The sequence below is a fragment of the Cynara cardunculus genome, assembly GCF_001531365.2.
Source record: "Cynara cardunculus var. scolymus isolate 2C chromosome LG 10, CcrdV1, whole genome shotgun sequence".
Lineage (NCBI taxonomy): Eukaryota > Viridiplantae > Streptophyta > Magnoliopsida > Asterales > Asteraceae > Cynara > Cynara cardunculus.
Genome location: NC_037537.1, coordinates 688,511 through 699,842, shown reverse-complemented (window position 1 = coordinate 699,842; position 11,332 = coordinate 688,511). Strand labels below are relative to the sequence as shown.

General features: G+C 37.2%; 1 protein-coding gene across 3 annotated transcripts in view; it reads left to right on the top strand.

The window, feature by feature from the left end:
* Positions 1 to 9,923, top strand: part of LOC112520398 (phospholipase A I-like) — a 12,807-nt gene extending 2,884 nt beyond the window's left edge. The window contains exons 5-18 of one of the 3 annotated variants that reach the window (XM_025128781.1): positions 120 to 329; positions 411 to 656; positions 736 to 898; positions 1,289 to 1,549; positions 1,636 to 1,757; positions 2,251 to 2,412; positions 2,543 to 2,735; positions 3,526 to 3,662; positions 4,736 to 4,874; positions 5,292 to 5,495; positions 6,079 to 6,547; positions 7,093 to 7,309; positions 7,390 to 7,479; positions 9,324 to 9,923. In XM_025128781.1, the coding sequence (XP_024984549.1) occupies positions 120 to 329; positions 411 to 656; positions 736 to 898; positions 1,289 to 1,549; positions 1,636 to 1,757; positions 2,251 to 2,412; positions 2,543 to 2,735; positions 3,526 to 3,662; positions 4,736 to 4,874; positions 5,292 to 5,495; positions 6,079 to 6,547; positions 7,093 to 7,309; positions 7,390 to 7,479; positions 9,324 to 9,773 (3,063 nt within the window). In that variant the 3' untranslated portion in view covers positions 9,774 to 9,923. Of the gene's footprint in view, positions 1 to 119; positions 330 to 410; positions 657 to 735; positions 899 to 1,273; positions 1,550 to 1,635; positions 1,758 to 2,250; positions 2,413 to 2,542; positions 2,736 to 3,525; positions 3,663 to 4,735; positions 4,875 to 5,291; positions 5,496 to 6,078; positions 6,548 to 7,092; positions 7,310 to 7,389; positions 7,480 to 9,323 lie in introns of all 3 variants that reach the window. The other 2 variants (XM_025128780.1, XM_025128782.1) reach the window with 2 other exon arrangements.
* The last annotated feature ends 1,409 nt before the right edge of the window (positions 9,924 to 11,332 follow it).

The following is an 11,332-nucleotide window of genomic DNA, read 5'->3' as shown; positions in this document are numbered from 1 at the left end:
TGCATACATCTTAACCCCCCCCCCCCCCCCCCCCAAAGGGACCCGACCTGCAGGTATACTGGGCTCATTTGGTTTGGTTATGTAAAGTTGAAACCTAACTTCTATTAGGTGGACTGCAGATGGAGAATAGTTCTTACTTTGTTACTTCGCGACACAAGCTGAGTGCATTTTTTGCCCTTATATTTCGTTTTTCTTCGTGCCACCATCCTTTGCTCGCATCTGCCCTTGCAAAGATGATGCAAGATGAAGGAAACCGTGTAGTTATTGGTAAAGATGAAAATGCCGTACGACAGCTGATAAGCATGATAAGTAGTGAAAATCAGCATGTGGTTAGTTGGCATTACTACAGTAAATTTTCTTTATCTATTTCTCCTTGGGTTTTTGTTCCAAGTAGTCGTACTTTGTCCCAGGTTGAGCAAGCTGGTTCTGCACTCACTTCTCTTGCCTCAGATGTATCTGTTTCACTTCAGTTGATGAAATGTGACATCATGCAACCCATTCAAAGAGTTATGAAATCTGTTGGTCCTCAAGAACTGAAATCTGTTCTGCAAATTGTGGCAAAGTTGGGGTTCGTCTCTGATACAGTGGCCCAAAAAATGATGAACAAGGATGTGATGAGATCATTAAAATTATTGTGTGCACATAAAGATCCAGAGGTAAGCTTGCATATTACCAGTTTCTTAGCATTTGATAGCATTCTTGCATGGGTATCTGAATTAATATATAAATTGTTAGGTACAACGGTCCGCATTACTAGCTATTGGGAACCTGGCCTTTTGTGTAGAGAACCGCCGAATTCTTGTTGCTTCTGAAAGTTTGAGAGATCTACTTTTGCGGCTTACGGTTGCATCTGAGTTACGCGTGAGGAAAGCTGCAGCTCGTGTTCTGGCAATTCTTGGTTCGTTTCCTAAAATGATTTTCTATTTCTAAAAATATATTGATTTGTAGACTTAGAATCATGTGAGACCACTCAGTTTTCATGAGGCCTGTGAGACCACCTTGGAGCCCTTGGATGAGTTGATCTTGCTGAACCTTCACAGCAAAACACCGAACCTTCACAGGACCGGAAGTTTACATGAAAAAATCGAACCTTGACATGAAAAAAACTGATGTTTGCATGAAAAACACAGCAAACCTTCATAGGGAAAAAAAACACCAAACCTTCATAGGAAAAAAAAACACCAAACCTTCACAGTGGTATCACGGGTCTAACGAGTCACAAAAAGTGTCTGGTCTGGCCAGAACCCAACACTATCTTCATTATTTATTTTAGTACATGTCACAATAGGGGAGAACGAGAGTCTGCGGCGTTTTATCAAAGGAAGGCAGGTACCAAAACAAGGACTCCGGATACTTACAATGGATGGAGGTGGGATGAAAGGTCTTGCTACTGTACAAATTCTTAAGGAAATTGAAAAGGGTACTGGGAAGCAGATACATGAGATGTTTGACCTTATTTGTGGCACTTCAACTGGTGGCATGCTTGCGGTTGCTCTGGGAATAAAACTCATGTCCTTAGAAAAATGTGAAGAAATGTATAAAAATCTTGGTGAGCTAGATGACCCTTTTGTATGGGACTATGCTACTCACTTTTTTTTCTTCAGTCGTGTAAGATTTTGCTGTATAAATTTACAGGAAAACTTGTTTTTGCGGAACCCGTTCCAAAGGATAATGAAGCAGCAACTTGGAGAGAGAAGTTTGATCAACTTTACAAAAGTTCTTCACAAAGTTTTAGAGTTGTTGTGCATGGATCTAAAGTATGCAATTCTCCCTTTTGACCTTCCTATATGGTCATCAAAAGGAAATTCCCTAATAGATTTGCCAATTAATAATTAAATAGAAGGAACTCCACTATCAATAATCTTGAGGGCCAGCTCAACTAGCAAATAAAGGCTAGGCCTAGTGGCTCCTCCACATTGCTTGCCTGTTCGAGTCTCGTCGGGACCACTGGGATTTTTCAGGTTGTTATCTTCAGTGCCCCATAGGATAGGTCGAGGTTTGTGCAAGTTGACCCCGACAACCACTTTCACTGTAAGGATTTTATCAATATTAGTAGCTGGAAAACATAATAGTGAGATCTGATAATTTATGGAGTAATTTCCTTGACATGACAACTTAACCGTTACCAGGAATCTGGGAAAAAAAATTCGATGTCAATACTTTTTCATGGGATATGCGTATGCCACTGTATATATAATGGGGATTTGGTTGTATGGTTTGCTAAAACTATCCAGTTTGATCTGTGTCCAGCACTGTGCTGATGAGTTTGAGAGATTGTTGAAAGAGATATGTGCAGAAGAGGATGGAGATCTCTTGATAGACTCGGCGGTGAAAAAGATTCCGAAAGTTATTGTAGTATCAACTTTAGTGAGTGTGTCACCAGCTCAGCCGTATATATTTCGTAATTATCAGGTTTTTTGCCTTGACTTCTATGTTTTGCTAATTAGAATCGACATATCATATGCTTTCTGAGAACTGTGGTATGCCGTTTATACAACATAAGTTTTTGTTATTGATTAATATTTCTTCGTTGAAACTGTAGTACCCTTCTGGCACACTAGAAGCTCCTTTGACAATTTCAGAAAGTTTAGCAACCAGTGGGTCAGTAGCTTCAACTACCAGTGCTGAAATTAGATACAAACGTGGTGCTTATATGGGAAGTTGTAGACATCATATATGGCAAGCTATACGAGCATCATCTGCAGCTCCATATTATCTCGATGATTACTCTGATGGTATTATCTCCCTGTTTTGCTTGCTTTCCTATGACAGCCAAATGTGAATCCTCTTCATCATAGTTCTCTAAATTCAGTTGTATATTCAAATATGGTTAGTGAAATTGTATATGACTAGCTGCTCTTCTCTTACATCCTTTCATCCATTTATTCTTTACTTTCTTTTTAGTTCAGTCTTTAACAAATGGAAGACGGGAAGGGACACGACAGTACAAAAAACTTGTTGTCCCATGTTTGGCACGACATTAGACTGCGACAGGTAAGGACCTGGTTGGAACAAAAATGCATTTTTCTCCGTCCACCAAAATAGGTGGAACAAAAATCAGGGAGATGGGACAAGATTGGTAAATTACTAAACTACCCATGTCAAATTAAAATCTTAAAACCTTCCAAATTCTCTCATCCACCTACCTCAGTTTCACCTGTCTGGTCCTGCGTACCAAACACACCTTCAAATGCTAACATAGCTGATCACAAGTTGTAGTTGATTTTTGTCGGGCTTGCAGTTATTATCTTCATAGAATATAGTTGTTACGACACAATTAAGCATGAATGTTGACAACTGAAAGAATGTCCATTCATGGAGGTAGTTTGGGCTAATGAATGCAATTAAACAGATAACTTGTAATCATAATGTGGTGAGAATTAGAAAGGTCAACCGAGTCTATCACAATAGAGATGGAGAGTGACAAATTCAAGAGCAAATTAGGCCTTTTTCTACAATCAATTTTTCAATAGAAATAAAGAACTACGGCTTTGAGGTTTATTCTTCTATCTCTGCCTTCTGCAGGTGAATTTCGGTGGCAAGATGGTGCTATTGTTGCAAACAATCCTACTGTATTTGCAATACGAGAAGCACAACTCTTATGGCCAGATGCAAAAATTGACACCTTAGTTTCAATTGGTTGCTGTTCCGTTCCGATTAAGGTAATTGCCACCTTAGTATATTCTACTTCTTTATCCTTAATTATTTTAAAAATCCCTTATGAATCGGGGAATCATTCAATCTTTTGAAAACAAAGATGATACAAATTCATTGCAAATATTAATACTTTACATAATATGTTAGTTTTTGTAAATAATTACTTCTTGTTTACAAAGTACAAACTCATGGTTCACTAGAGGTTCATTTATTGAATTTTCAGGTTCTTTAAACCAAATACTATGGACCCTCTTTCTTTTTGCCCTCTTATATGAACTTAATTGAACTTCTTAATACACATAAGAATTGCCCTGGGAAAATATATCTTTTGCAGATGATATGTTTGATTTAGATATCGAATATACTATTGGATGGAAGAGTGAAGAGGATTTTTTGTGTGCAAGTGTTTATGTTACCTTTTCTTTGTCTAATCTCAATTCAAATGAACCAACTAAATCCTGTTTACCAAGGCAGCTTTGAGTTTGGGGAAATTTGTTGTCAGACCGACTTCTTCCAAGCAAATATCACTTGAAACTGAGAGATCGGATGGCATGAACAGGTCTTTCTATGTTGTGTAAATTGGAATCCAGATAAACAGGATTATTTATTGCTTCCTGCACAAAACCCTATGGGTGCATTTGGTACATGGCGGGACTGGATGGGCGAGAGTGGGGTAGGCAGGTGAGAGAATTGTGGAAGGTTTTAGGGTTTTAATTTGACATGGGGAGTTTATTAATGTACCAATCTTGTCGCAATCTCCCTAATTTTTGTTCCACCTATTTTGGTGGGACAAAAAAATGCATTTTTGTCCCACTTAGTCCTGTCCTTTCCTAGTTTAATGTTGCACCAAATGTGGGACAACAAGTTTTTATTCTGTCCTGCCACATCTACCAAATGCACCTTAACAGAACCCTCTCTGTCTGAGTTTTGATTGTTTCTGGGGTTGATTTTGATTAGTAGTGAATAGTAGATTGTAGGCCGCTCCAAACCACAAGATTGATGTTAGCTTCTTTGCTTATATTCTGCACATGTGCTAACTCTATTCATTTTCTTTTTCTGTCTTTGTGTTTGATTCTAGGTTCGAAGAGGTGGGTGGCGTTATTTGGACACTGGCCAAGTGCTGGTTGAGAGTGCATGCTCAATTGAGCGGGTTGAGGATATGTTAAGCACATTGCTCTCCATGATTCCTGAGATCCAGTATTTTCGGTTTAATCCAGGTGAAATTTATTATGAATATTCCACCTTTTGTAGTTGTTTGATGTTAAATCTTATTTGTCATTCAGAATATAGCACACCCTCCATCCCAAAAATAATTGTCCACAATGAAAAGACAGTTTTAGTAATGTATAATCATTATATTTTTAATCAACTAAATGACAATTTTACCCTTAATGATATGGGACTAAAGAATTTCTCATCTCATAGTTAAGGATATAATTAGAATGTAGACACTTACTTTTGAAAGTGGACACTTGTTTTTGGGACGAACTAAAATAAAAAAGTGGACACTTATTTATCTTGGGACGGAGGGAGTAATAGCAATAAAAGCTTATGTAGTTGCTGGGAAAGTGCCTGATGTCTTCTTCAGGTGATTGCGAATCATGGTTAAAAATTTTATGCTCATCTCTTTGCAGTTGATGAACGTTGTGATATGGAGTTGGATGAGACTGATCCCACAATATGGCTTAAGTTGGAGGCAGCCACTAACGATTATATCCAGAAAAATTCTATGGCTTTTAAAAATGTGAGTGAGAAATTGCTGCAGAACCATAATGATGACAAATTGGCTGTGAATCTACACTCTCAGCAGTCCTTCAAGGCAAAGCGTCCAAATACCGGTATGACTGCTACATTATTATATGGTATAGGGGTAGGGGCACTGGGCTTAGGCCATGTTTGGCAACCATAAGCTAGCTTATTTTTTGAGTTTATTGAAAAAGTCTCGTTTGGTTAGCCATAAGCTAGCTCTTTGAAACGTTACTTTTAAGTTGTGTTTCAATAAGCTCTAGGAATTTTTTATAAAATTTTCTTTTCCAATTATGCCTCTTATATTTTTCCATTTAATTTTTCAGCATGTCCTTTTAGGTCATTAACATTGTCATCTAGCTTATCAACTAGTTTTTACCACACATGACTAGTTTATAAGCTAGTTTTTCAACTAACAGCTAGATCAACCAACAAGTAGCTTTTTAGCTAGTTTGCCAAACATAGCCTTAGTAAGATAGGACAAATAGTGCCTTGGCTTGGTTGAACCAATTTTTCCACTTCTCATTTCTCTATCACCATTGTGTACATCCTACCCTTCTCCCCATACCCTAATTCTTAGTGGAATATACTAGGTTCGTTTGGTTTGCTTTATTTCTTTATAACCATCTCCTAAAAGCTTCCATGATTTTGACCTCAAATTATCATATTCCGCAGCAACATGTGAAAATGGACCCTCTTTAGGTTGGAGGCGCAACGTGCTACTAGTGAAGGCCTCTAATAGTCCAGATCCTCGAAGAAATGTTAACCATGTTCAATCACTTGAGAGATTTTGTTGTGGCAATGGAATAAGAATATCTCTTGTGGATGCGACATCAGGAACACTTAAGCCAGTACCGGGAACATCATTTCCTTCCCCATTTTCATCACCATTGCTCTCCGGAAGCTTCCCATCAAGCCCACTTTGTGATCTAGCGACTCATAGGACTGGCAGAACTGATATAATACCACATTTAAGTCTGGATGGGAACTATACTGCAAAATATCCCTCCCCCCCAGAATCGCCAACAGCACCTAGACAGCTTTCAACGCCTATTCGGTTGTTGCACGAGAAGTTACAAAATTCACCACGGGTTGGAGTTGTGCACTTAGCTCTTCAAAATGATACAAGTGGCTCAGTATTGAGGTCAGTTTTTTCTTCCTTCACCAACCATTCTTCATTGTGGAGAACTGTTTAATAATCGTCTCAACTCTCAAGAAAATAGGTGGAATTGAATAATTGAAATATATAGTTCTCGAGGGGTTATTTTGGAGAATAACCTCCTGACAGATTTAAGAACGGCTCTGCCTAGAAGAATGCATTTTCCGAAAACACGAATGCCTCAAAGTCTGGCAGAAGGTCGTTATAGTCCTCAAATGGGTTATTTTAGAGAATAACCTTCTGACAAATTTAAGAACGCCTATGCCTAACAGAAGAATGTCTTTTCCTAACAAAGAATGCCTCGAAATTTGACAGAAGGTCAAGCATTTAAAATGAGTCTGTCAAGGTCATGCATTTAACAAGAATCTGTCAGAAGGTTATTCTCGATAGTTGTACAAGATATCTCTTGGGGGAACATGTTTGATGGTTTTAGTCAGATTTCGGCTATTTTCCTTTCTTTGAAATTTCTGCTGTTTCCATAATATATGTCTTAGTTCTTCATCTAACCTGCTGTATCTTTATTTTTCCAGTTGGCAAAATGATGTTTACGTGATCGCTGAACCGAGTGAACTTGCAGAGAAGTTTCTGCAAAATGTGAAATATAACTTTCTGTCAATGTTGAGAGGCCGGCGTAGGAGATACATGTCAGAGATTTCAAACATCTCTACTGTTGCTGATTTGGTTGCTTGTAGGCCATGCTTCCAGATTGGAGTTGTTGTACATCGGTACATAGGACGCCAAACGCAGGTATGCTTCTGAGGCCTGTGCCTTCCATTTGATTTTTTTAATCTTTTTTTCATGATCTGTATTTTACTGGTTGAATGAAGGTCATTGAAGAGGATCAAGAAATTGCAGCTTACATGTTTCACAGGACAGTTCCATTTATGCACTTGAGTCCTGCGGATGTACGTTGGATGGTATGTTTTAGGTTCGATACCTGATATCTGATGTAGTTTATCTTTCCTACCCAAGACCATACTTATGTGTGGGATTGACCGGGTGCATTTGCTTTGGTTTGATTTATGAAGGTTACCAAACCAAACCAAACCAAACCAAACCAAACCAAACGATGCCAGTGAATCTTACACGAAGTGGGGTCTAGGGAGGGTAAGATGTAAGCAGCCGTTTCTTTACCCAAAGGGTAAAAAGGTTGTTTACATGACGACCCCGGCTTGCGAATTGGTTATGAAGGTTGATGTGGGCTATTATGAGTGTTTCACTTTTAATTGCAAATTAACCATCGATCTTTTGCAAGAATGTGCAATGTAGGATAAACTATGGAAGCGTAAATGTGAAACAAAGAGAAAACATGTTGTAGTTGACACTTCTTGTTCAAAACTTCGGAACAAAATGCCACCATGAACAATATTCAGCATTTGAGTTATATGAACTTGTAGTTTACCCGTGCATAGTGTGGGTATAACTTCTAATAAATAATAAAAATAAATGATATGTTAAATTGTGTATATATCAAAATTAAAAATGATTTTTTGTTTAACGATATGTATATATATTTTTAAAATGGCATGTTGATTTTACATATAATTCTTTTAAATATAACTTATAAATTAGTATTTTAATTTATTTATTTTTTACTATGAGTATGTTATAATTAAACTTAATTTAAGAAAGAAATTCTAACATTACTTTTCTCCCTCTCTCTAATAGAAGCCATGAAAACCAGTTTCGTAGATGAAACAACACATGTGAAAATCAAACCCACAAAAATCAACCAAAACCATCCGGTGAGTTTGAATTTAAACTATGATTCATATTGTTTCACATGTTTTGTTCTTGTGTGAGTCAAATGTGTGTTTCATGTATAAATGTATTTTTGTGTTTTTTTTTTCTTTTCTTTTTTCACATGTTTTGTCTTTTGTGTGAGTCAAATGTGTTTCATCTATAAACGTATTTTTGTGCTTTTTCTTTTTTCACACGAAAAACATTCCTTGATGAATACATCTATGAAACAACATTGTGTGAACACTACATGTTCACATGTGTTGTTTCATCTATGAAACAACATAGGTTTCTATATGATTTGCCCCCTATACACACGCACTAGGTGTGTATCCGTTCAATGCCAAGAAAAGCAAAATTTTGTTGTAAATCGAGAATTAAAAAATAATGCAATTTTCATTGAAAAGGAAAATCAGATATTTATGGAGTATTAGTAGGGATAAGCAGGTATTAGTAGGCATAAACACGTATCGAACATGATTAGCATTTGTTATCGGTTAGTTTATCCGAACATGAAGTCTTAAGATGTACTTGTAAACTTGAAATTTAAGAGCTTATGCATTAATAAACAGTACAAAATTTTGAATAAGTTGTTTTTAAGAATTTTAACCAAATCCTTTATAACATAGTAAAGGTAGAGGAGGGGTCAACTTCAACCGAATAATATGTTATTTCTTTTTCTTTCATCACCAGTAATATACAGTATAGTTGCATATGATGTTACCCATTTTTGCCTTTGCCTGCTACCATCACTTGTGTGCCCTGAATGAAGGCATAGAATTTGAGCTACTGAAGCATAATGGTGGAAAAATTACTTGGCTTTTGTAGTCTTTGTGCTGTCTTCTTTTTAAATAACTAACCGTAGGTGTCTGGGCCAGCTTGTGCACACCTCGACTAATCCCATGGGTCTTGAAGTTAATAGCCAGGAAAAACTCCGGTTTGTCTTGAGAGGAGTTAAACCGGTTATGACTATGGTATCTTGTGGTATTCTTATTCATTAAATAACAATGCAAATTTGCAGGTTGGTGGTTGGAGGGATCGAATCATAATATACACCGGTTTATATGGCCCATCGCCATCTCTAATAAAGGCATTCTTAGACTCAGGTGCTAAAGCTGTTATATGCCCTTCAGCCGATCCCCATGAAACACAGTTAACATCATTCCATGGATCTTGCGAGACAAATGAAGCGGATAGCGCGAAATTTGAGATCGGAGTGGATGAAGTCGAAGATGAAGATGTGGGGGCCACGAGCCCCATGAGCGATTGGGAAGATATTGAAACAACTCCAGGTGCAGATCGAGGGATGCTGATTTGGGATGACGATGATGAGGAAGAGCTCGCGAAATTCATCCGTCAACTGTATGATTTGATACACTTGGGGGGAGCTAGAGTTGATGTTGCTTTACAACAAGCGCTTGCTGCTCATCGAACAATGAGGTACTCGTGTCATCTCCCTCGAATGCTTTGATTCAATCTTGTAAATCGAAAACCACAAATTATGAGTATATTCACAAATGAATATGAAAGAAAAACCGAGAGAATACAGATGAAGTAGTAAAACTAAGAGGTATATATATAACCTTACATGATGTTTATATATGTTATATGTCGAAATAAATCTTATGGTCCAATCCCAGACGTTTTTTTTGCATCACGTGCTATGCTGCAAATATGGATTGAATGCTTTTCTTTTGCCAACTATGGGTATTCGGGCCGGTTTATGCCCACCTCGGCTCAAGGAGCCTGGAGAACAGCTAGGAAAATCCCAAATGGTCTGGACTCCAACCGCTATGGCTTGATATAAGCCTTTCATTGGGTACTTCCTCTCTCTCGGAGTAATGGATCGATCATCATTGGAAAAAAAATTCCTGTCTTTAAACAACGGAAACACGTTTATCTTTGGTATATACAGTGACACAAATGTCTTGTTGTTTCGGAAAAAAAGTTTGTGATACTCTACAAAGCGCCCCCACAATATCGGTTAGGACTAGGTGGACATGGCTGGATTTGAACCGAAAACCTGTTGTGAAAACCGAGTATTGTTAGAGCATCTCCAACAAATTATCCAAACTAGAATACGTTAAGAGATGTTCTTACTAAACAAAAAAGCTTGCCATCATTACGAGGTTCTACTTTTTAGTTGGTTTTAATCGTCTACATGGATTTAGTTAAGAACATAATTAAGTTTATATAACTAAATATGTCCTTTCGGGAGACTGAAATATAACATAATGACCCCATTTTTTTTCTTGCGTTTTACATCCTTAAATGGATGACTTCAGTATTTTTCATTACTATTTTATATATTTCTTATTTTACGGAGTTTGAAAGTGAAAACAATCTAGTTTACCGACTTTGGGATTAAAGTCAGATATGGAAGAATGTAGATATTGCTGAGTGGTGTTGCATCGGACACCTGTTGATTTTTGGAATATTCAGTGGAATATGTCACCAGACGTGTATTTGCCGGAGATTGTTGTGATTTTATGTGATCTTTTGAAGTTATCATTCTCCCCTTCTGTTGGCTATAAAATGTTGCAACGAAGAAACAAATGAGGCCGAGTCAAAAGCTCAGTATGCGGTTACAAAGATAACAAAATAAATAATCGAACCACAGTCGAATGCAACATAAATCTAAATTTGGACAACGAGCATACTTCAAAGACAAAACTCGAATTTCCAAGTGTACATGGAACCAAATTGAGTATAACATATATCACACGCAACTTCAACGACAACGTACAGAAAAGTCAACAAACAAGATAAATAAAACTGAAAAACAGTTAGATCGAACGAATCAATTGTAACATGCTTAATCAATCCATAACAAAATGAATTTATCCAAATTCATTAAATCAAAATAGTAAATCTTGTCAAAGATCAAAACAGTCAAATTTGAACAAATACTGACCGCAACATATCAAACGAAACTGAAAAGCCTAAATAAAAGTCATACCATATTGTATATCGAGCTCGAACAAATAATCGCATACGCTTGTGTTTCATGTCACACGTAAACATATACAC